This window comes from Neolamprologus multifasciatus, chromosome 3 (genome assembly GCF_963576455.1).
Source record: "Neolamprologus multifasciatus chromosome 3, fNeoMul1.2, whole genome shotgun sequence".
In the NCBI taxonomy this organism is placed as follows: domain Eukaryota; kingdom Metazoa; phylum Chordata; class Actinopteri; order Cichliformes; family Cichlidae; genus Neolamprologus; species Neolamprologus multifasciatus.
Window position 1 is genome coordinate 17,011,001 of NC_140441.1, and position 23,311 is coordinate 17,034,311.

General features: G+C 44.1%; 1 protein-coding gene across 12 annotated transcripts in view; it reads left to right on the top strand.

Moving 5' to 3' along the window:
• LOC146521807 (adhesion G protein-coupled receptor L3) overlaps positions 1–23,311 on the top strand; it is a 281,489-nt gene that overhangs the window by 129,634 nt on the left and 128,544 nt on the right. For all 12 annotated transcript variants that reach the window (XM_085144243.1, XM_085144224.1, XM_085144236.1 and 9 more), the window contains exon 5: positions 5,654–5,763. In XM_085144243.1, the coding sequence (XP_085000369.1) occupies positions 5,654–5,763 (110 nt within the window). The remainder of the gene's footprint in view (positions 1–5,653; positions 5,764–23,311) is intronic.

Below are 23,311 nucleotides of genomic sequence, written 5' to 3' on the forward strand. Positions count from 1 at the left end.
CCATTCATATTTGACTTACTTCAGGCGAAATTCTTTCATGAGCAATTTGGCATGCTGGAAGGAAATGCAGCAAAGCATTTTTCCCCCCTCCCCCCGCTGAACCTTTAAAAACTGGCAAACCTTTCTCTTCTTCCACTCGGGTTGGTATTTCCCTCCTGATATAAATCAATTGAGTTCTGAAAGGACAACAGTGGTGCACACCAGTTCTCTTTTATTACTCTCCAACGTGTACGGATCTGTCTGTCTTTGACAGCGGCCGCACCGTCCCCGTCTGTTTCGCATGTCCCCGTCCTCTTTTCTTTTATCGATTCGTTTGTTCACCCATTCATCCATCCGCCCATTGATCCATTGATACAGTATTTGACCTGCGTCGGTGGTCAGCGGGCCAAAGGGGACTCGACCCACTTACTGTCGTCACAGGCAGCAGCGGGATCAGCCCGGCGATTATAGTGATTACGGTTTGTGCTTACATAGGGTTCTGCTGCTTTGTGCCACATCTCCCCTTGTCAGCTGGCAGCCTGAGTTCTAATCTGCCAGTTATAACAAACAGCAGACGTGGGAACAGGAGGAAAAAGCTATAAGGGAGGGGAAATCGGGAATGTGGATAGAAATGTGGTAGTTGGAGGCCAAATGGCAAAATGTTTCTTATGGCCTTTTTGAGATCATATCTCATACATGATTACATCCAGATGCAGTCCTTGTCATTTGGTGTCATTAAAGCCCTTTTCAGGCACGCGGTATGTAACGTTGCTGCCTTCATCAGTCTGTCGATGGCGGCATTTTGTCATTCAAACGTTGAAACACTTTAACTTTAATGGTTCTCATGACATCGTTCACACCCTCTCCCGCTACATTCACGGAACAAGCCAAGGTGCTTCCACGTCGCTGTGTACCCAGTGGGAAGTTGGACAGCACATCAAATGACACACGGTGTGTTCTGGTTGGAGATTTCTTAAATCGGCAGCTGTGTTTTCATAGTTGTCTTGACAGTCAGAGATACAGTTATGTGAATGCATCCGCACATGCTCTGGTTAACTTATTTCACAATTATTGAAGTGGAGCTTATAGACGCAGCTCACACGTCTGAAGTAAAAACTGCGTTTGCATCCGTGTCTTCCGATGACTCAAAAATGAATGAATTCTGATAAAACGTCGTAGGGGTGTAGAGTCGGGTCATGTTAGCCGTCTATTAAAATTGGCTTCAAGGTCTCCAAGGTCAACTTAATGATTTATTGGTTGCAAATTGACAAGTGTGCTGTGTATTGTCAACATGTAGAAAGTGCCATATAGGTGATCTTTCACCTCTCCTTCAAGGTCAAAGGTCATGTGACATGTGACGGATTGAGCTGAGGGCAGGTTTTCAGCCTGACAGAAATATTGGCATGGGATACTTTTTGGCTATAGCCGATTCATTTTTATTATGAAGTCACAGTAACAGGTTATAACCATTTAAATACATAACAGTTTGAATAAGTGAACAATGTTTAAGGTTTGTTTGGGTTATATTATAATATTATACTCAGAATTATGTCAAGTGTTTTAAAATAGGGTTTAAACGTACAAATAAAAGCCTGCAGTTTCCGTTTGTTGTTACGGGACTGCAATCTTTTTTTAGCGGGTTTTTAGTGTTTTAGTCACTCCTAAGAAAAACTTCTAGAAACAGCTTGAAGCAACAAGCTAACGTCAGCTCCTGCATTTTTTTTCAAGAACTGACTGGATTGACTTCAGTAACCTGATCTGTCACCAGAGTGCCATTGGCCAGACATGTAGCCAGCACATTAAGATACTGCCAGGTTAATGGAAAGGACTGCATCGCTGTAAGGGGCTTATGTGCCCATTGAACCTACACACAAATCCGTTTGCTTCTCATTGCCTCTGAAACCTTCCAAGGCGATACCTGCAGCAGCTCGTGCCACCTGCTGTTTACTTCCCTCTGTGAGCTGTACTGTGTGTAAGCAACGTACGCCTATACATATTTAAATTCATCCCTCATACTGACTCTATTACCCCTCCCCACTGCTAGTTCAAGGATCAAACCAGTGCCAATTGTCTGACGCAATCCCGATTAACACCCATAATTGGTGTTGTGAAGTCTTTGTGGTGTCCGTAGCTTCTCCCTCCATCTCCCTCTATCTATACATTTAATTGTAATTATTTTTCAGTGTCTGGGTGACTTCAGGACAGTATAGGAACACTGATTAGGAGGCATTTGTGTGTGTAGGTTAAAAACATGGACTGATAAGAGGGATTTGGGTCAAGATGGATGATAAGGCTGGGATTAAGTTTGCAATAATATTAAATACACGGTAAATACACGTTATTCCCTCAAGAGTAAGTTATTATAAACCACTGTATGATTAAATTTTCGGATTTGATCATAGCTTAAATTCTCAGTGAGCGTTGGTAAACCTAAAAGACAGTATCAGCCCGGTACTTCAGTACTCTGCACAACAACAGCTACTGTGCAATATAGTTAGGAAAAATGTGTGTATGTGTTGCAATATCTACTCTCCAGTCTCTGCCAACCATCTCCTTTGCAGTTCTTTCTGACATATAATCTTTGAACCTGCTGATTACAAATCCTCCGGTCTCTAAGTAGAATAAATCAGAAAGTATGGCAAAGAAAAAGGGTATAGAGATGAGCCCTGATAATTGTTCTCCACTTTCATAGGCTTGACCTCTTATTGTTCGACTGGCGCTTACTGCCTGCATTTTAAGTCTTCATGGTGCTGATGGTCAGATGAGGCGAGCATCAGAAGATGAGGCGGATGTTGGAAAGAGGTGGGAGCTGGTCACGTAACACATAAAGCTCACACGAGTCGAGAGTCGGCAGACCATAACTCATTACTTGGCTGGCTCGAAATGAGATGGGGCCCCTTTTTTGCTTGTCCGTCACTGGTGCGATTGATTAGTCAGTAGCCAATCAATGTTAATTAAGGTGTAGAGAATCCTTTAATTGTAGTGTATGAATCATTGTGTCAGACCCTGCCTTGACCTTCACAAGACTTGCGCTGTGAACGGCCTTGGTGGGGCATAAATACCTTTTATATATGGCAATATAATGGCAGTCTGTAAACGAGTATAGATCTGACGAATGGCAATCCTGTATACACTGTAGCCTCACTAAGATCACATTTGCAACTGGGTGCTTTGAACAGAAGCTCGTCCCACCTTCGTATCCTCTTATTTTTCTTCACTTTTTAAATAGATGCAGAGCTGGAAAAGATCGATACCTGTCAAAACATTTAAGAGTTAATGTTGTGAGATAAGTGTTGCTATTATGTGTGGTGAGAGGCTCTCCGTGCATATGGAGTGGGGCTTTGATTGATGACTGCCAAAAACAAAATGGCACATGAGACTACCACAGGCACCGTAATTGTGTTTTTTAATGAAGACCTACATTTTATGTGGGAGCTGATTTCGCACTCGGTCGATTGTGTCTACTCCGTCCTCTCTACCGCCGCTGCCACCATCCATCATGCAGTCATAACAATGTTACCTGTATGTGGTTGAAGCCTGGTCGTAAGTCCGTGACTTCCCGCTCTAATCCTTCACAGAAAGATGAATTTGCCCCTGACTGTGTCACCTGAACCTAAATTAAAGTGAACTTTATGATTGTTATTCATTTACAGCATGTCTCTCAAGCGCTGGCTGTATACAAAATGTGGATGTGGCCACTGTGGCATCACACAGTTCTTTGTGAAATCTAGTTTTTAGTACCCGGTTTTATCAATTTAGTGAATTTTGCTTTTGTTGTGGCCAGAAGAGGCCATAGTGAGACAAAACGTTAGTGTTTTCAGCTAATGGTAGCAAGTTTTGTCATCATAGCACACTGGCAGTGTTGGGGAGTAACGGAGTACATGTACCGCTGTTACGTATTTAAAATACAAAATAAGAGTAACTTTATTCGGTTACAGTTACTGTTTAAAAAGGTGGTATTTAGAATACAGTTACTTTGTTGAAATAAAGGGATTACACGGCGGTATTTTCCTGTTTCATATGTTAGGCTATGCCCTCTCTATTTTTGGTAATTCCACGCTGGTGGAAACCCAAACACCTGTTTTATATACGCGCCGAATAGTTTTCTATATGAGATCACTGCAAAAAGTGTAATGTCCACCCTACTGTTACTCATTTTATAATAAGATTTAAAAATCTAGTTGGTATTGGTATGGTGAGTATCCTTCAGTAATAGTAATAAATCACACAGCAATAGTACATTCATGTAGTTGTAAAAAGCACGATAATATATTAAGTAATCCAAAGTATTCAGAATACGTTACTCTCGTTGAGTAACGTAACGGAATACGTTACAAAATACATTTTGGGGCATGTATTCTGTAATCTGTAGTGGATAATGTATAAAAGTAACCTTCTCAACACTGCACATTGATGTGTTGTGCAGATGCAGTTGTGTGCAAATATCCATACTACAGATATAAATACTAAAATGTCGCTTGTGAAATGACCAGTTAGCAAGTCATGTTATTTGTTGGATATTTGAATGAAAAATTCCCCAAACCATCATTACCACAAATACAATTTAGAGGTTCAGTTCATGAGTGAAATCAGCTCAATGCCTAGCAGACAGCCACCAGCTGTTATGCTGCTAGCTGTCCATGGCAATTTCAAGAGCTTTCAATGTCAGAGCTGTCTTCTCTCTCTTCTACTTTATTTAGGGCAGCATATCTAAACAAGTCTCTTGTCAGTATTGTTATCCACTAGTCATTGCTCATATGTGTTGTATGATATATTGCATATATTATATTAGCTGTGAAAAACACCATATATGCAGTCTATGAGGTGCATTGGTAGCACAATCCTATCACAGGAAGAAGGTTCCTGGTTCAAATCTAAATGCTGCCTTTCTCTGTGGCGACTTGTATCTTCTCCCGGTGCCTGTGTAGGTTTCCTCTGTGTACTCCAGCTTCCTCCCACAGTCCACAGACATGCATAATAGGCTAATGGGTGATTCTAAAATTAGCTGTGGATGAGAGGTAGATGAAGTCCTTGATGAAGTGTAAAGAATAAAACACAGTAGGAATCTATGTTAAAATGTAGCTTGGGGTCTAAAGTACGGCTAGAAACATATAAATACAACAAGAAGAATACATCAACTCTGAAATTTGCATTAATGTAGAAACACTAATAGCTAATAGCGATCAAACAGTTGAACTATTTTGTGTCTGGATTGACTTGAATCACTGAAAATTCTGTGTTATAGATAAATATAAATAAATAGATAAACGTGTGAATTCATTTCCTGATTGATTAGGAAATCATATTTCCATTCATATTTCCAGTTTGTAACAGACTTTATGTTAGTGTAGTCTCTAGGTTCAGTGACATCGTGATGGCACCGTGAGGGGTATTTTGTCAGTCTTCCTCCGAGAAATCCAAAAATAGAAATAAATAAATTAAAATAAATGTATCCCGTGAATTCGAGGCATAAAAGTAGATGAGTTCATAAACAGTGGAGCTTTGTGATCGTCTTAATCTCTTCTACGGAATAAAGTGCTTTAAAGTTCATTAACCACACACTAAATGTCTGACTAATGTGCCACTGTATACTGTGGCCATTCACAAGGACGTGATTATCTACTGCTTTACTTATTTATTTATCTTTAACAGAATGACTTTTCTTTGCTTTCAGATGTAACAACAGGACCCAGTGTGCTGTTGTGGCAGGACCAGACGTATTTCCTGACCCGTGCCCGGGAACCTACAAATACCTGGAAGTCCAGTATGAATGTGTGCCCTACAGTATGTATCCCCCAGCTCTCCTAATGTTCTTGCCCATTCTCATTTCCTCTTAACAACAGTGCCTCATCAGTAATGGTCGGAAATACAAAAATATCTCAGATGTGTCATCCAGTCTAGTGGAAAAGATTAGGACCCTGCAGTGAGTGCGAAGACGCGTAATGGTTTCTGTTATTCGAAAACATAACACCCTGCACGAGCGCAGGAAATGTGAATGACAGTGTTGCTTACCTGTGAAAAATAATACAGTTTATCAGTTTAGAGGAACGCTACCTGCTGATGCAGCGCTGTTGTTTATCAATCCGTCTCTTTGTTATAACTGACAGGTGATTAACGCTTCCTGCGTTGTATTAATTCCATGCGGCATAAGTTAGATCAACAGTGTTACAGTTTACACTTATTTTACTCCGAGTGGCGTTTTTGGAGCCGTGCAATTTATAAAAGTAGAAGCGAGCAAATCATTTTTGAACTTTTAATCAGTTTTTTGTCAACCTGTTAGTGCTGCTGCTGTTCCAAAACAGAGTAAGGCATATATCCGATAATGCATTCAGGCTTTCTCTTGTTTTTTAAATGGCGCTTGTCACAACCTTCCCATCAGCTCCCTCGGTTCAAAGCGCATTAATATCTTTGAGGAATCACGTCTGATGATGTCAAGTCTCTATTTCCATCACAGCAAGAAAGGCCGTTTCGACTTTCATCAAAAAGAAAAGTACTCATTCTCAGTTCAGTTCAGCTCAGTGGATGCCGGCTAATGTTCAGACTAGTGAGGCATCTCTGAAGGGGGTAAATAAAAATGATTTAATTAGTGCAGCAGGTGAAAAACACTGTCAGGCTGCAACATAACCTAAGTGAAAACATTTGGACAGGGAATGGAAGGATCAGCATGGGGTGACAGGATGAGCATGCTGAGAGGATATCCAGGCAAGACTAAAGGAAGTGGCATGGACATTGCCATATGACCTTTGCTATTGTCTTTTTAATGAACTTTGAAGTGGAACACCAAAGTCACAATAATTACGCCTGCCAAAAATCCTGATGCTCAAAAAAGGGGGAAATATTTAGTCATGGGCATTTAGCTGTGTAGTCTACAGCGGCTGCATTGAAGTGAGTTGTAGTAATTCAAATCAAAGCCATCCTTTAACATTTGATGTCCTTACATGGTTCTTTCAGTAGTGGGCCTGACAGTAGCTTTCATGTTGTGAAGTGAAAGCCCTTTTTGTCTGTGATCCAGAGCTAGCAAATGGTCTTTTTATTCCTCACTGTAATATGCACATTATGCTATTTCAGTCATCCAGTGCCAGTGCCTTTCCTAGGTGTCATTATCTTTGGGATACTAACAAGGATAAAGCCACTGCAATGAACAGTAGCCCACTTTCAGTCACTTTTTGCATCCGTCACACTTGCATCTACTCAAGTTTTCAACCTTTTCAACTCAAGCATTTCACTAATTTACCTTGAGGTAAACTAGTGAAAGAGACCATGAGGCAGAGACCATGAGGCAGCTAGATTCTTGAAATATGCACAAGATCGTGAGAAAGGCTTTAGCGGAGGTGGGCACTTTTACCAAGGGACAACATCAAAAACTGGGACTGTTGTGGAGCGCCGCACGGAAAGCAGTTTAAAACTCAAGTTTTGAAAAGTGCTGTACAAATCAACTTTATTATAATTATTATTATTGTGATTACCAATGAGATAATAAAGAGGGAAAATTATTTTGAGCAGAACTGAGTTTAACTTACTGGTGTGGCCCTCCACAACAGTCCTAGTTTCTCACCCCTGCTTTAAGGTATGGGCTTTAGGCCGGTTGGGTTATTACTGGTCAGTAAGATCTCAGCTATGTGTGTTTAATTTGGGTAATTCTTAAAACACACAGTAACTGCCAGCATATGAGTTTTATTCTAACATTTTAAACACAAAGACCATTTTATACTTGCTGACATGTAAAAAGATATTATTTTATCATTTGGTCCTCAAGATTTTACCTGTAGAAATTGCACGCACACACTTTTGCACAGTATAAGAACATTTCTGTGCACATATCAGTGAACGAGGCTCGTTCTTAGAAACCTTAACTGGGAGTGTGGACATTATTTTTTCTTATCATAGAGAAACAGTAAGATTGGTTACCTCTTGCTCTCTTTGACTACTCAGATGGACATGGCAATTTTTTTCCTCATGATTATATCGGTTGCTTAATTTACATTGTTGCTACTCCAGTCCACTGAGTGTAGATTGGAGTCATTTTTTCTTTCTTTTCTCCAACACATAGACATTGTTTTCAGCCGGACCTTAATGTAATTGACCTCCAGTTCGATGGGAACTGAAATTATGTTTGCCCTTTTCCACATGCTTCAACCGCATGGAAAAAACATAAGAACTTCCACCCCCATCCCATCCTCTTACTTCCAATTTATTCTATTGGTGTCAGATTTCTAAAATAACAGACACACACATTATGTCTCCATATATTATGCTGTAAAAAAGCTGCTGCCTAATGCAGGAGCTGTGTTTTCCTGTCCTGTCTGGATCCCTGTAACACATGCAATTGTCCCCTAAGGTAATGGAAAATTTTGCAATACCCTCAGGACCCAGTGGCATTTTCATTCAGCGATCTCTTTAATGTTTTCTCTTACTCAATAAGTCTGACTTAAACAGTAAAAAAAAAAAGAAACCATAACTCATAACTTGACTGCATTCCCATAATGCTGTAAAACAGTTTCTGCAGCTTAATTGCTTTAATACCCAGGACTCCTATTAGGGTTCCACGAGGGAGAAATACCGAGGCACCTTGTGTGGTTTAACTATGGATCGCTCCCAGATATGGCCATAAGATCGAGAAATCTGCTGGCAATGCATAAACATGGCAGCAGTCATGTAGCAGTTTATTTGTATATTGAGTGTGGAAGCAAAGTGTAATCACAAGCGGTCACTGGAGACGCATTTGAAACGGATTCGGTGGCGGGATATGAATGAATTCATCTGTGACGGCCCGGTAAACTCTCTTCACACCTCCCAAATGAATCAATCAGAACCTTTTGGCTGGACTGAATCACACTGAAAGTGCTTCCTTCACATTTGTGTGTCATGCTTACGTGTTTGATTATGGCTACGTGTCTTGAGAAAATAAGTCTCAATGGGGAGGATGAGGGAAAAAAGCACAATAGATTTAAGTGGTTTGTGTGTTAATTGGAAATGAGGTATGGATAGAGACATGGCAGCTCAATTGTGGATCGGCTTTTAACACAAGTCTCCTTACCGAGTTCCTGAGACTGACTGAAGGATTTGAGTGTTTAATAAGAGGAGCAGCCACCCATGACTCTTCTTTCTCTGTATTCCACTGACAAGCTCTCCCTCTCAATCCTAATACTCTTTTTTTTTTACCCTCACTTTCTCTAACATTTCGTCCTTTAAGTCCTCTCGCTGGCCTCCCCCACCCCTCCCACTCTATCACCCTTTATTTGCCACCTCTGTTCCCTCACTCCAGAGTCTGATCTGCCCCTTCTCTTCTCCCCGACCACCTTCGCTGACAGCTTTTATCTGTTTTCTGCTTGAGGAGCTTCTTTTTCTTTCGTTTTCCTTTTAGGACAAATTACCGCCGTCCTCGCCACATCTCTATAAGCCGGCGAGATTGTGCGATTGGATCCACTGTCAATAACAGCGGAGGGCTGTGCCAAATCGATGGACACATGTTGCAGATACAATATTGATTTTATTAATTTGCGATTCGACCCGCTCCATCAGTTGTAATGGAAGAAATGTTAGAACAATTACCGTCGTGGGTGCCAGTGTTTGCCCGTGCTGGCGCTGTGTTACGCGCGGCGCGATCCGTCATGTTTTCATTTGAGCTGCTGTCTGGATAATTATTCGATATGAGCTGCTAGTTTTTTGGATGAGGAAATGCCACCGCGTTGAACAATGAGGGTGGGAAAGCAGCACTGACATAAAGGTGAAACAATAAAAAAGGAATTTATACATATTGCATTTGAAATATTAAGGTCTTATTAAATAAAGCTTAATAGCATGCGCTTGTATTTACCTCAGGAATTCATCAGAGTCCTGTGAACATGACTAATTTTTAATCTGCCCGACGACTCTTTCTTTTTGCAACACAGCAGATTGCACACGCCCCTCTGTGCAGTTTACATATTAGCAAGGCTGACTTCGGGCACAAGTGACACGCTGACCCTTTATGATGACTCATAAACACGAACGCGCTCTTATGGCTGACATCTGTCTCCGCTCCGCCCTCTCACCTTGACTTTCCGCAGCCAAGCAGAGAGATGCAAGCGTATTCTCATCGTGCCTTATTACAGCCTTCTTTCCTCGCTCGCTCCGTCTTTCTCTCGGTATAACTTCCACAACTTAACAACTCCTCCCGAAGGCCGAGCTCATGAGAGGTCAACACAACTGCGTCTCCCTCCTACACACCCACCGCTCCTTCCTCAGCTGTAACGAAGCGCTTAGATCTCCTCAGCAGGCCCGTCATCTTCCCCGTCTTGTCACACAAGATTCCGACCTGTGTTGCAGTGCTCTGCCGCTGACAGCCTGTGGTTGTCTTCCTTGTCCTCCTCCCCTCACGTCGACCGCACTCTTTTGGTAATTACATGTATCTTTCTGTGTAGTTTCGATGATCCAGGCAGGCGATCGCGTCCCTTACCCTCCCACCACCTGCCCCCCACACACACAAACACAAAAAAGATGAAGTAGGGGATATGAGGGAAATGTATTTGCGCTGTTCACTTTGCAAAACTTACACTTCACTGTGCTCGGCAGACGAGCTGAAACGGAAAGGCAGAAGACAAGAGGAGAGTGGAAGAACAAAGGAGGAAAAACCTGCTGGCAGTCTGTTGCTATACATAAGCCACTGGTTCCCCCCACTGTTTGCAGCTAATAAGGACAGTGTAAAATCCTGCTTTCACAGTGGGATCCAGCTCAGCCCTGTCAGATACGGCTCACTCTTTGGAAGCTAAGCCAGGACATACGATCATGGAATCGATTCCCTCGTTTGATTGGGGGCGCAGTAATCCCGGCGCTCACGCCTCGTAAAGTTGCGGTGTAATTTCTCATATTTATTCATCCATTCGCTTTTTGTTTTTTTCTCGTTTGAAACTTGCCTAATTGGTTTTTAATTCTTTTCGCCAGTGATAACAACACACCTAACAGGTTCTGGGGGCCCGTAATTGAATAATGGTGTAGATTGTTTTGGCAGGTTTTACCCAGCACCTGCTACCAGTCTCTATCCTTCACTGTTGGCAGGTTAAACTGTGAAATCGATGCTGTACACATGGCTCTCGCTTACACTGCAGCCTGGTTATAATGCGCGTGATTGCAGAGTCTGTAATGCAGCGGTTACACCTAAAGTAAACACCACCTGTGTGACCAGGAGTCTGCGTCTCAACAGGGTGCGCTGCTTGCTGCTGTGATCTCATGTAAGGATTTTGGATCATTAATAACAGAAATGGTGATGTCGAGGCACAAATCTGATTTGATTTAGTTGCTCGCGCTCGGCGTTCCTACACCGTCAGCGCTCTCCTTTACAAGCACCCAGTCAGCTCTCTTTCCCTTGGATAATCTCGCAGCAACATTTAAGCTTCTTGAAGAGTAGATCGCCCCATTAGATGCTATCTGTAAATCTACTTAGCAAGATTGTACGGAAGTTCAGTGGCGTTTCGCCCTTGAGCTCTCTAGTCCATGTTCATAAGGTCCAGCGTGGGAGTCAGTACTGTGACAGCAGATACATCACCAAACCACACCCTCTTCACTCCCAGCTGAAATGCCAGGGAGCATTAGACTGCTTGTTCAGACACCTTTTTTTTTAATCTTACCACCTGGGCGAACAGCTCCACTTCCTCCCATGTGTGAAGGGGCCCTGTAATGTCATCTCATCACTCAGAGATGGCTGACCACTCCCCAGCCCACGCAGTATGCTTTGACGACTGTGACTTCCTGCCACATATCTCACACTCCAGATTCACACTGGTGCAGTGGCCTGAATTTGCACTGATTGGTCAGAAACTTCTTGCTATTTTTTTTTTTTTTTTTGGGGGGGGGATACCCTTTATCATATCCATCCAATTAGGGTGTTCATACTATACATAAGATATCATTCAACCAACTATGTGCTGGTTTGCAGGCAATACATAGAAAAATTCTTGTTTTATTTTGTTTTAAAATGGATCAATTGTTAAATCAATCTACTGTCCACAGTCTAGAAAACTAAATAAATGTCATATAAAAAAATCCATAAATTCAGCTCTGGATAATCCATGAATGAAACTCAGGGTAAAACCCTTCAGAGGAGTAAAACTGGAAAGTGTGATGGATGAATGTGCAACTCAAGTAGAGATTTCTGTCTCAGTTTGTGAAAATAAGCTTCCTAAAGGATGCATTTAAAGTTCCACACAGTTTGAAACAAATATTATCAATGAAAAGAAAATACAGGCTCATATGAATATATATTTGAGGTATAAAGAAAGTATAGCCTCGTGCAAGTTCAAGCCCTCATGTACCGGGACATTTAAAAATCATCTGGTACTTAGCAGATGTAGCTAGACCACATTATGGCTCACTCTTCTTTACAGTGCTCCTTCAGTTCATTTGAGGTTTGCAGGGATTTATTTGTACACAGCTGTCTTACCGTTCCACCACAGCATTTCAGTCAGTGTGAAGCTTTCTGGACTCCTGTTGGAGATTTGCTGCTGTGCTTGGGATCATTGTCCTGTTGCATGAGTCAGTTTTAGCCAAAGTTGACTTCACGCTCTCTGAATGCTTTGGTATACAGAGTTTATAGTTAATGTTTATGGACTTTGAGTTGTCCAGCCAACCGAAATCATCACCCCTCCACCACCATGACTAATGGTTGGTTTGATGTGTTTGTGCTGATGTGCTGTTGGCACATGGTCAGTCATCTCACCTTTGGTCTCATCTGTCCAACAACATTGTTCCAGAAGTCTTGGCCTTATAACACTTTAATGTCTTTCATCCTTGGCATTGTGTTAACACACATCTGAATGTTCCAGAGCAGTAAACTGCCACAACTAGGGATGGGTATCGTTTAGGTTTTATCCGATACTGGTGCCAAACCGGTACTTTTGAAACGGTGCCGGTGCTTAAACGGTGCTCAAACCGGTGCTTAAAGAATGGAAAACACAAAAGTGGTCCAAAAACCTCTCATGTTTAGCTGTTTTTTTTGTAAAAAGATAACAATGTTAGCCTTTTCTGCAGCTATAGGGCATATATGGTATCACTCTTGGCTGGAAGCAGTGCTTAAACAATGGAAAAAAACACAAACTTTGTCCAAAAACCTCTCATGTTTAGCTGTTTTCCACTTTTTCTTTGGTCATTTTAGCCTTTTTGGCCAGGGTGAAGGGAGTATCTGCCACCAAACAAGAAGACAGCTGCATGTAGCTATGATGATGTTTGCTAGTTCACCTTACATACATTAATGTAATAACGTGGTTAGCCTACTCAACGTAAATTACACACGAACAACATTAAGCTACTCACCCAGAGAAGAACGGCTGCTGCTGCCATCATCATCATTTCTGCTACACTGGCAGGGCTAGGGGCCAGGACTCTCCTCTTCGGGTTTTTTGGGGATGTTGCTAACTCCGGTCCGATAACAGGAACCACACCGCAGTAGATGCGCTCGGTGTGAGGTCTCGCAGCAAGCTATCAAATACGGCGCATTTTTCGGCTTTTAAAAAAAACGCTATGCGTCGCCAGATGTTTCATCGGATTTGATGTGTTACTTCCTTTGACAGTATCACAGTATCAGCTTAAAGCACTTGTTGCAGGCTGCTGAGTTTGCATCTTTTGCTGTGAAGTACAGCCAGACTTTGACCGCTGCGCCTTGGGCATTTTTAATCTGTAGCTCTGCTCTAAAAGAACGTACGTACCTGGACCCGCCTACTATCCTCGGAAACGTAAAATGATTGGTTAGAATCTAAAGTGTATCACAGCTCAGGAAAAAAAAGCACCGAAATAAAGCACCGAAATGTGCGCAGCTTTTCGGTCTGGTTACTACCGTTTATGTCAGAACCGGTGCCATCATGGCACCGGATACCGGTACCCATCCCTAGCCACAACCTATGCTTTTATAGAGGTGCTAACACTTGCTGATGATCAGTTAATTGAGTGGATTGACTAGCAGCACTTGGCTAATATTTACCCTCTTAACCCTTTAAAGCCGGTCGGAGCGGGCACGCTCTGTTTTGCGTAACTATTTTTAAATCCCTGTTGAACCGGAACCACGTAAACTAGCGCAATAATTTTTTTTGCATATGAAACCGGAGGAGTTGTACTTACATCTTATGCCATCAGCTTGTCCTAGGTCACGGTTTCCTTCCACATAAAGCTTTGCAAAAATTGCCGATCCGATCGGCTGTTCATAACACTTCCTACGTTGGAATAGACGTCAGCACGAAATATTGCATGTCCGCCATGACCTGCCCGAAACCAGAAGTGACGTCATCTTGCGGAAAATGTAGTTTTTTTTACCTTCGGGGCCTTATAAGCCTATACTGGTGTTTTTAAAAGTTATGTTTGACTTTATGCTTTTCTGTGTCGTTTCTGGGAGTGCTTAGCACTCGTATTGCACTGCTGGAAATAGTTTATTTTGATGCATATGCTGTTTTTTTTGCAAATTTGCATTATAATATTTATTTTAGTTTTTCCTGCAGTATATAAAAATTGGTGTATCTCAAAAATAAAACTATGAAGAAACTCAAAATAAATTTCCTGTGGTGGGAAACTATTTTGTGCAACTTTTTTGTATTTACAGTTTTGAGGGATAAGCCTCTTAAATTTCTCTAACTAGAAATATATGAAAACAAAAACAAAAACGATTTTCCATGTTTTTGTACTTTATTGCACTTTCTTGTAATTTATGTAGTTACTATGGACTTAATGCATACATATTATTAAAATGTGGGCTATAATGGTTGTATTGATGTATAGCAACTTGAAATGCTCCCAAAAATGGCTCTACAGCATGTAAAAATATAAAGATAAGCTCTGGCGGACTTGGTTCTATGGTAGGTCTTAAAGGGTTAATTCCCACAGTATTCCTATGGAACTAGTAAAGAGGACTTTATAATTTCCACGTTTGTGAGTCTGCTAGTGTCCCTGTGACGTAAATTTCAGGCAGTGGACTTCAAGCAAACTACAAAGAAGTAGAACAGGAAGGACTACAGCACTCAGCCGTTCGGTCTCCAGCTGTTCATGTCGGTGTCTGCAACTGAGAATAATCTAGTCTTAATAAATCCTTAATGCGAACTTTTTTACCATGACTGTAGATATTACAGTGAAACTGAAATCTTTTGTTTATATATCCAGGTACTCTGACTAAAAACATTTTTACTATTAAACAAATGCAGATGTACAGAAAATGAAATTGATAGCCACTAATTTTAAAACAGAGTGTGCCTGATTGCCACGGTGGTTAAAAGGTAAACATAAAATAGAAAGTGGCATTTCTAGGGGTGGGATTATCCCCTGGAAAAAAAAAATGATGTTCCCAGTTGAGAGGCGATATAATTGCACAGGGAAGCGGTGATTACCGGTGTGGATAAATGGCCGTGTTAAAGGGGTGAATCTGGACATGTGGAAACTGTTTCCCCCCACTAATAGCTGAATAAGCTGCTGTAATCTATCAGGTTCCTGTGCTGTAGCAGCTGCTGTTTTTGCTCAGTGACATACATACAGCATCATCGTTGCCTAATGCACAATTGCCGAAAGAGCTGCAGAAATGTTCATAAACACCCATTTATGTAACACAAGCCAAGCTTTTATCTCAGTGTTAACCCACCCACTGCACACAGCCCCACACAAACACTCACTCGCGCACATGTGTCTGAAGAGATGCTGGGATGCCAAGTGTCGAGGATACATTACTAATTAGAGATCAGTCTCTTCAGGGGGTCTCTCCTTTTTAATGATCACCCTACTAATCAAAGCTTTTTTTGTTTTCCCCTTTCTTTGTTGGCTGGTGCTCCTCCGCGTCCAGCCGCACACCAGACTAAACACTACAGTTATTTTTGCCTCTCCTCCACAATCTCCCCCACCGCCCCCACCTCCACCCTGCTGTTCTCCTCCATAATTTCAAGGTCCTTGAAAATCAAGACGTATTTTAGGAGGTGCAATTAGGTTATTTCTGCTCCAGTTGCTGCTATGTTCCATAAAAATGTATTTAATTTTGTTTTGCTGAGCCTTCCCTTGTTTTTATTTTTTTAATTTTCTCTCCCTCCGTTGGTCGGTCTCACGTGGATAGCAGGTTGGATGAGCGCCAAGTCCTTGCACCTGTCCCTCAAAGAGAGACAGACACGCGCACAGACAGAAGAAGACGCGCGCGCGGGCGCACAGCATCCTGCGTTGTCAAGGTTATAGGACGGCATAGCTGCTTCCCAGTAGGAGGGAGGCAGAAAGCGATGGAGACAGAAAGGAGACGCTAGGGAGGAGATTGAATAAGTACCAGAAGGAAGCACAAAGAGAGCAGACAAGTGGTTGAAAGAAGAAAAAAAAAAAGAGGGCTGTTGAGAAATAGAACCTGTAATGATGGTATCGGAGACTCATGAGCGCCAGGCGAGGGAAGGGATAGGGAAAAAATGAGAGAGATGAAGAGAAAATTCAGAGAAAGAGAGATGGCTGCCTGCGTGTCCTCCCCCATCCTTAGGCACATGCTATTCAAAGCCCTGTAATTTGTGCCATTAATTAAAAAGCTGATGGGATGGAGTTGAGGGTTTTGCTCTCTGCAACTCCCTGCTTGAGACAGGGTGGGGGGGGTGGGACGGGAGTGTGTCAGGGTGGGGTGTTTGGGGGGGCCGTATTGCAAAAAATATTGCTGCCATTCTGCCATGAATCTCTATTAGTGGCTAATGATACCATTCTGATACCTCTCAACCATTAGTGTGAAATTGGGAAGCATTAATTATTCAAATGAAAATCCATACAGCTGCCGCTCACATGACAGCGTCTATGCGCTCGCAGCGGCTAAAGATCCCCATTGTTAGCTGCTCGCCGTTTGCAGGACGTGGGCTGTGAGAGGTCGGCACAGCAACCTGTCAGGTGGAAATTATACTTGAAATCTTGTGGGGGGGGAAATGAAGTAAGGACTGTGTTACACAGAGGCTTTAAAATTGAATTTTATAGGGTATGGTATTGCTGAGCGGCGGGGTGCATATAATCATATTATCTAAACTGTCAAAACTGAAATATGTATATGCACACAAGCAAAAACCTTATTGCATTTCCTTTAAGTTTTTCATTGTTACAAACAGCTGCTGCCCTCATTTGTAGCCAATGGGGGATTTAGGGGGAGGGGGGGAGGTTGTTAGCAAAATGGCCAACCACGGCGGTGTCTGCGGTGCTTTCTGCATTAGCATGCATGCTCTGCAAAGTGACTTCATCGCTGTGATTAGATGATCAAGTTTGCCTTTTGCATTCCTGTAATGTTATGAAAATATATTCAGTGCGCCCTGTGCAAAAAATAAACCTTAGATCCAGCCACCGCTACATCAGAACAATTTAGTGGAGGCATGGCTACAGCTACACTTTCTGGTCTAAATGTATGGTTTAGCCCTGTGATAGACTGCCAACCAGTCTAGGGGCTACCTCGCCTTGTGGCGTGTGACAGCTGACTCTGCATTGGGTAAGCGGAAGAAAGTTAATGGGTGCATGTTTGACTTAACCTAGTGGCAGTCTTCAATTGATTCAATACAAAATACTACATAGAGTGCACTATACAGGTCATCGGATGTTCAAGATGGGCTTTGCATCTACCAACAACTGCTCACACTGCCAAACCAATTCACCGGACAATTATATCCACGCTCTTTGGTTCTGTCCACCAGTTCAGAAGTTTTGGCGCGAGATATGTGAAGACTTATCAAAGTGTCTGAAATGTAACATTCCAACTTCCCCCTTAGTGTGTTTGTTGGGCAGCTTAGATAATGTCACTTCAGAAAAGAATATAGCCCATATGGTTTTCACTGCTCTATGCATAGCCAAGAAAACAGTCCTCATGAACTGGAAAAATAAAAACAATCTTAATTCTAACCAATATAGAAATTATCTATTAGATTACATTAGTCTTGATACAGCCTCTGCCACCACATCAGATCAATCGCTCTGGGCTCCTCTGATCAGCTCCATCACCTAGTGGGGGTGGGGGGTCATATTTTGGTCTCGCCTTCACTGTTGTGATTGGTGTGGGGGTAGGGTCAGGCTTGGGGCGTCGGGGGGTTCCCCGGGAGCATCTTCCTTGGGGGGCTCAACCCGGGGTAGCGGTCATGGCCAATTAGGGGCTCTGTTGGCTCTTAGGTGACGGCTTCCTCGTGGCTACGTGCAGCGGGGCTAGGGGAGGGTCTGTGCTGACGGACGGGGATTACTGACCTGGTAGCCTGGCTGCCCCTGGGTGGGTCCGGGACGGGCGTGAGGTTCTGGGGGCGCTCCGGCTCTGGCCTGGGGCCCTGGCCGGGCCTCGGGGGCCTGGGTCCTGGTTGGTGTGTTGCCGGGGTTGTGGGCCGGTGGGTATATGGGGGCCCGCCACTGGCGCAGGGTGCCGCCGGTGCGCCGAGCCAGATGGGGGGCTCTTCAACTGGTGGGGGGGGGGTTGTCACATCTTGCAGGGGCTTTCCTCTCTCAGGAACTCTCTCTGCAAGAGGGGGAGATACAGGAGAGGTGGAGGAAGATCTCAGCCTGGGCGTCTATTGTCTTATGTAGTCTGGAAGATGAGTGGATGATGGGGTGGGTGCAGTTTTCTCTGTTGTGGGGTTGAGTGGACTGCCCCGGGCTCTGTGGGGCCGGGCGGCGCCGCTGCGCTGGGCCCCGGTTCGGATGGGCCTGGGCCCCCCTTCCCTGGTGGGTCGCGGAGTATGGGGGTGCCTACTGGGGTCAGCGGGGGAGCTGGCCCCAGGGAGGGGTCACTTGCTCCTCCCTTCCTTCCCTCCCCATCTCCAGCTGCCTCCCTCTTCCCGCTCCACCACAACCACCCACACATGCAGGGCCTTGGAGTGGGGGTGTGTCACCAGGGTGCAGAGGAGGTAACCCCCCCCCCTCTGTCCCCTTCTGGCTGCCTCTGCCTCAATTTTATCCCGCAACTTAGACATTCACATTACTCACATTCTCATTACACATAAATATAGGATCTTGGGGGTGGGCACGCTACACGGAATCCCAATTACCATCAGGGTGTACACCTCACCCCCGGCGTCGTTGCCCACCTCTCAATTTTAAATACACGTAGACATTGAGGGCTAGCAGGAGGGACTATGCGCTTACCTGCTGCTCTCTGGCAGGTAGCTCCATGCCCTCCTGGGTTTTAAACGCACCTTAGAACACACATACATCAACACTACAATGAGCGGGTGGAGGGAGGTTAGGAGTCTTCTCTCACCCTCGTTCTCTGCTTTCTGCTGGAGCAGGGGGGCTAGGAGGAGGAGTTGGCCGTCCGACTGGGGTCCGGAGTGTGGGGCCTCCCTGCTGCTGCGGAGTCGGGGCGGTCTGCTTCTCCCCACTGCAGGGAAAAGGGTAACACAACCTGGGTCTGGGTGCAGTTCCCCCCTCCAGGGGCAAGGGTACCTAGACCCGGTTCGTAGAGTACGCTTGGGGAGTGTGATTGTGTGTACAGCGTCTCTTTATGTCTGTCTCCACGTTGGTTGAGTGTGGAGTAAGTGCATATGAGAGCATGAGGGTGGGAATGGATGTTTGTATCTGTGTGTGCCTGTATGTCTGTGTCTGTATGTCAGGTTGGGTATCAGATGCCACCTCTCTGAGGACAGCTCAGGCCCTCCAAGGTTTGGAGGCCTATCTCCCCCCACCACTTCCCCTGCCGGGGGCGGACTCCCTCAGACGTCGGTGCGTTGGTGGTTCTTTGTGTCCGGGGGTGGGCGTCCGGGTACACACCGGCTCACTCCTTGGCGGCTGCTTATCGGGGCCTGGAGCCTGGGGCTCGCTTGGGCCACTTCGGAGGTGGGGTGCCCCCGGCCTCTCGGCCTGGGGCTCGGTCACTCAGGCACAGCTGGCTGCCGGCGGAGCTCACGGGCACGTCACTGCAGCCCCCCCTGGCTTCTGCTCCGTGGCTGCTGGGTGACCCCTCATCTGGGACTCTCCTCAGCTCTTTCTGGGACAGTGGCGCGGCTGCCCCTCTGTTGGTCTTCCTTGGTCTCTTGTGTTCTGGGGGCCTCTGGATGTCTGGGGTTTTGATCTCCTCCATACCTGCTTCATGCCCTGGAGGACGGGGCAGTGGCCCCCCACACCCTCTAGCAGATCATTACATGAGGGAACCTTTTAAGAAAACAAGCGCGTCCATGCTCACAGGTGTACACACGGGTGATCACACACACAAACTACACCCTTTTTGGCTCCTACCTCAATGCACACTGTGCTGTCGATCTTACGTGCTGCACAATAATGTTTAATATTTAGTATTTACTGTCATATTCCCATATATCATTGTGATGTGGTTTATTGTATTACTCTCGTTTTCTTCTGCTTGTTTTCTTTTTTCTTTCTCAACAGGTGATCCAGGTGATCGATATATGTATTTTTTTTTTTTTTTTTTTTCTTCTGCTTATTCTGTTGGTTTTTGTTTTTTGCCCTTCTCCCCCGTCCCTCTTCTCAACTGTTTTTCTTCCCCTCTTTCTTTCTCCCTTTTCTTTCCCCCAGTCAAGTCTGTCCCGTATTCAGCAAGTGAAAATAAAATAAAGAATAAAAGGTGAATCAAATGGACCATTACGGCAAAGCTGGGATGGTCAATTTGGTAAAGAAAATCCGTTGGGCATCTTTCTTCGCCTTTAGACAATAATTCTGATGGCAAAAGAACCAAACGGGACAGGCAAAAAAAAAAAAAAAAAAAAAAAAAAAAAAAAAAAAACCTAGTGGCAGAGCAGTGACTGATTAACCTTAAACATTAACCTGCGCTGACTACACAATGTTCAGCTGTTAGAGTTACATAACTCAAGGTGAAGTTTATATCCCCCAAACTGTGGCATGTTTTGAAAGATAAACAGGTAGTGCCCAGTAACGTGCATCTTTTTAAGCCGTACATAGGTTTACGGTTTGTTTCAGCCATCTTGCTAATGTTTCTGCTTGTTTTTGTCTTCTTCACAGCACAATAGCTAATTTTTTGCATGCAGCGTGCTCACGGCCCACTGGGTAATTGTTTCCGATGTTCCCAGATTAGTGAGTCAACTGGTTATCTAACCCTGGACCAGTCCCTAGATAAATCAGGTTTTGGAAGTGAGTGGGAGCATTGAGGTGTGTTAAAGCTAGGCATTGCAACCTCAAACTGCTCCACCCATGCTTCTCTGTGGCTAAAAGATTATCCTGCTTGCACCAGGCTGCCTCCAGGTATGCCAGCATGTAGCTGTTTGAGGCAACGTGTTACATTTTTAAAAAATGTATCTCAGATAAAGTTTTATCTGTTGGCAAGCCCATGCCAACAGGTGATGTTTTTTTCTGGATTTTTGGTTGATTAAAATGAAACCACCATAAAAAGTGAGCACAATTACAAATTCAGCAGCGGATCAAATTATTATCTCCCCAACTGTAAGCATATAAATGACATTCAATGCTCAGCGGATTGCAGGTTTCCCCAACCTTATAAACAGTACATTTGCACAATAACTGAAACTAGCATCATTGAAGGAACAGCGGGCTGGGAGGTCAATTCCTTGATCACTGTTTATAAGATTGGGGAAACCTGCAGTCAGCCGAGACTGAAGAAGTCACTTGGATGAGTGACGAAACGTTTCTCCCACAAAACGCTACATTTATATGAACAGAATCAACTTTGAGGGATTTACTTACCTGGATGATTGAGCGTGCATCAAGACGACATTTAAATTAGTTTAATAAAACAGATGAAAAACACAAAGGGAGTCAAGCTTCTAGGACGGCCATATTTAAACAACCAACTTAGCAGCATTTAAAAAAAAAAATAGCTTTGGTCCCTATGGGTAGTTTCCCCCCTTCATAACAGCTGGATGGCGGTGGAGTTTTTTTAAATAACTCGTCAGTTTTGATAGTGTTAAGGCTTAAATTTACGTCCGTGGCCACCTGATTGACTGGTGTGCTGACTGCTGTGCTTCACCTCCTCTAATTCCAGTCACTGAACTCGCCCTCTCAGCTGCGTTTGCTGTGTCGGGGACTAATCTGACAAATGACATGGCACGCTGTGTGGCATAGACCATCCAGGAAGTTTGGTTTTCTGTTTTGGTGACAGACATAATGGTGTTTTCTTAGACTGCTACCTAGCACAGTTTGCTGCTGCTTGCTAATCAAGTTAGCTGGCTGAAAGCTGTGCAGTCCAGCATGGTACAGATGGTAACTTCTGGTTGTAAAAAGACCTACAAAAGCTCGACCATCAAAATGCAGAGTAAAGGCTACAGTTAAAAGCTTAATTTTTAAGCCATAATAATACCAGATATTATAGTGAATAATACTGACACACATCGCTGTATATAACTCACGAATAGCCCTCCGAAGCCATCGGGACAAGGCTCCATCAAATGATTCAAATATAGGGTACAGGCAAAGGATCATTTTTATTTTGTCGAGTCAATGACTATGATGCTCGAGAGGCTCTTTTATGCGACGGCTCCGCGCCGGGTCCGTGTTTCATCTGGAAGGACCCTTATGTTTTTTGATCTGTGCGCACTTTTTTTGATAGTTTCTCAGACATGAAAGTGGGGACAGAGGAAAAAAGGCGAGAAGGGAGAGAGAAAAGAAAGAGATGAGAGAGCTAAGTGCTTTTTAGTGACTCAGTGACAGCCGTGACCAAAATCGTATTAAGGTCACAATGGGGGTGGTGCGGTGGAGTAAAGAAGCTTTTCAAATGAATCAATTCTCCATCTCTGCTTTTCCCCGCTGCTTCTCTTGCGTGTGTGTGACTGAGTAAGTCCAAGACGCATATCGCAGGTGTATATCTCAGTCTGTACTGTCTACGGTGAAACATGAGTCGACACAACGAGGACAAGTCGGTTCGAGCGTTCTGATGGGTGACCTTGTTGCATTTGTCGTCCGGTCGAGCGAAAGGGCCGCTGTGGTGGACTTCGCCCAGGGAGCGGCGTATTTCCTTGTCAGGGATTTCATCCACATCCTTTACTCCCTCCTCACACCGTCTCCCCCGATGATTGCGTTGTATACCGCTTCTCACATCCCCGCCACTAATGCCTTTTTCTTTAGATCATTACCCTCCTCTCGCCTCGCCGCTGTTAGCAATCGCTCAATCAGAAACGCCGGCCTCCCCGCGGTCCCCGTTGTGTGGCCATTGCTCACGGGAGGTGAGGAGGCTTTGATCGGGTAGCGTTTGGCTGTTTACTTTGATTTGATCTATGGGGTCCGCATGCTGTTCAGAGCTATTGGCAAATTTGGGGTGTCGGTAACAGCGATTCACATGCAGCCCGAAGCAATGGTTGCTCGCGCTTGGTATGGACTTGTTGTGTTGCAGTGACAGCTGGAGTGTTTTCTGTTAATGAGGTGCTGTGCTGTACCAGTTTATGATCTGACAAACACAGACGACTTGTTCAAGCCTCTCCCCTCCCCGTTGTTT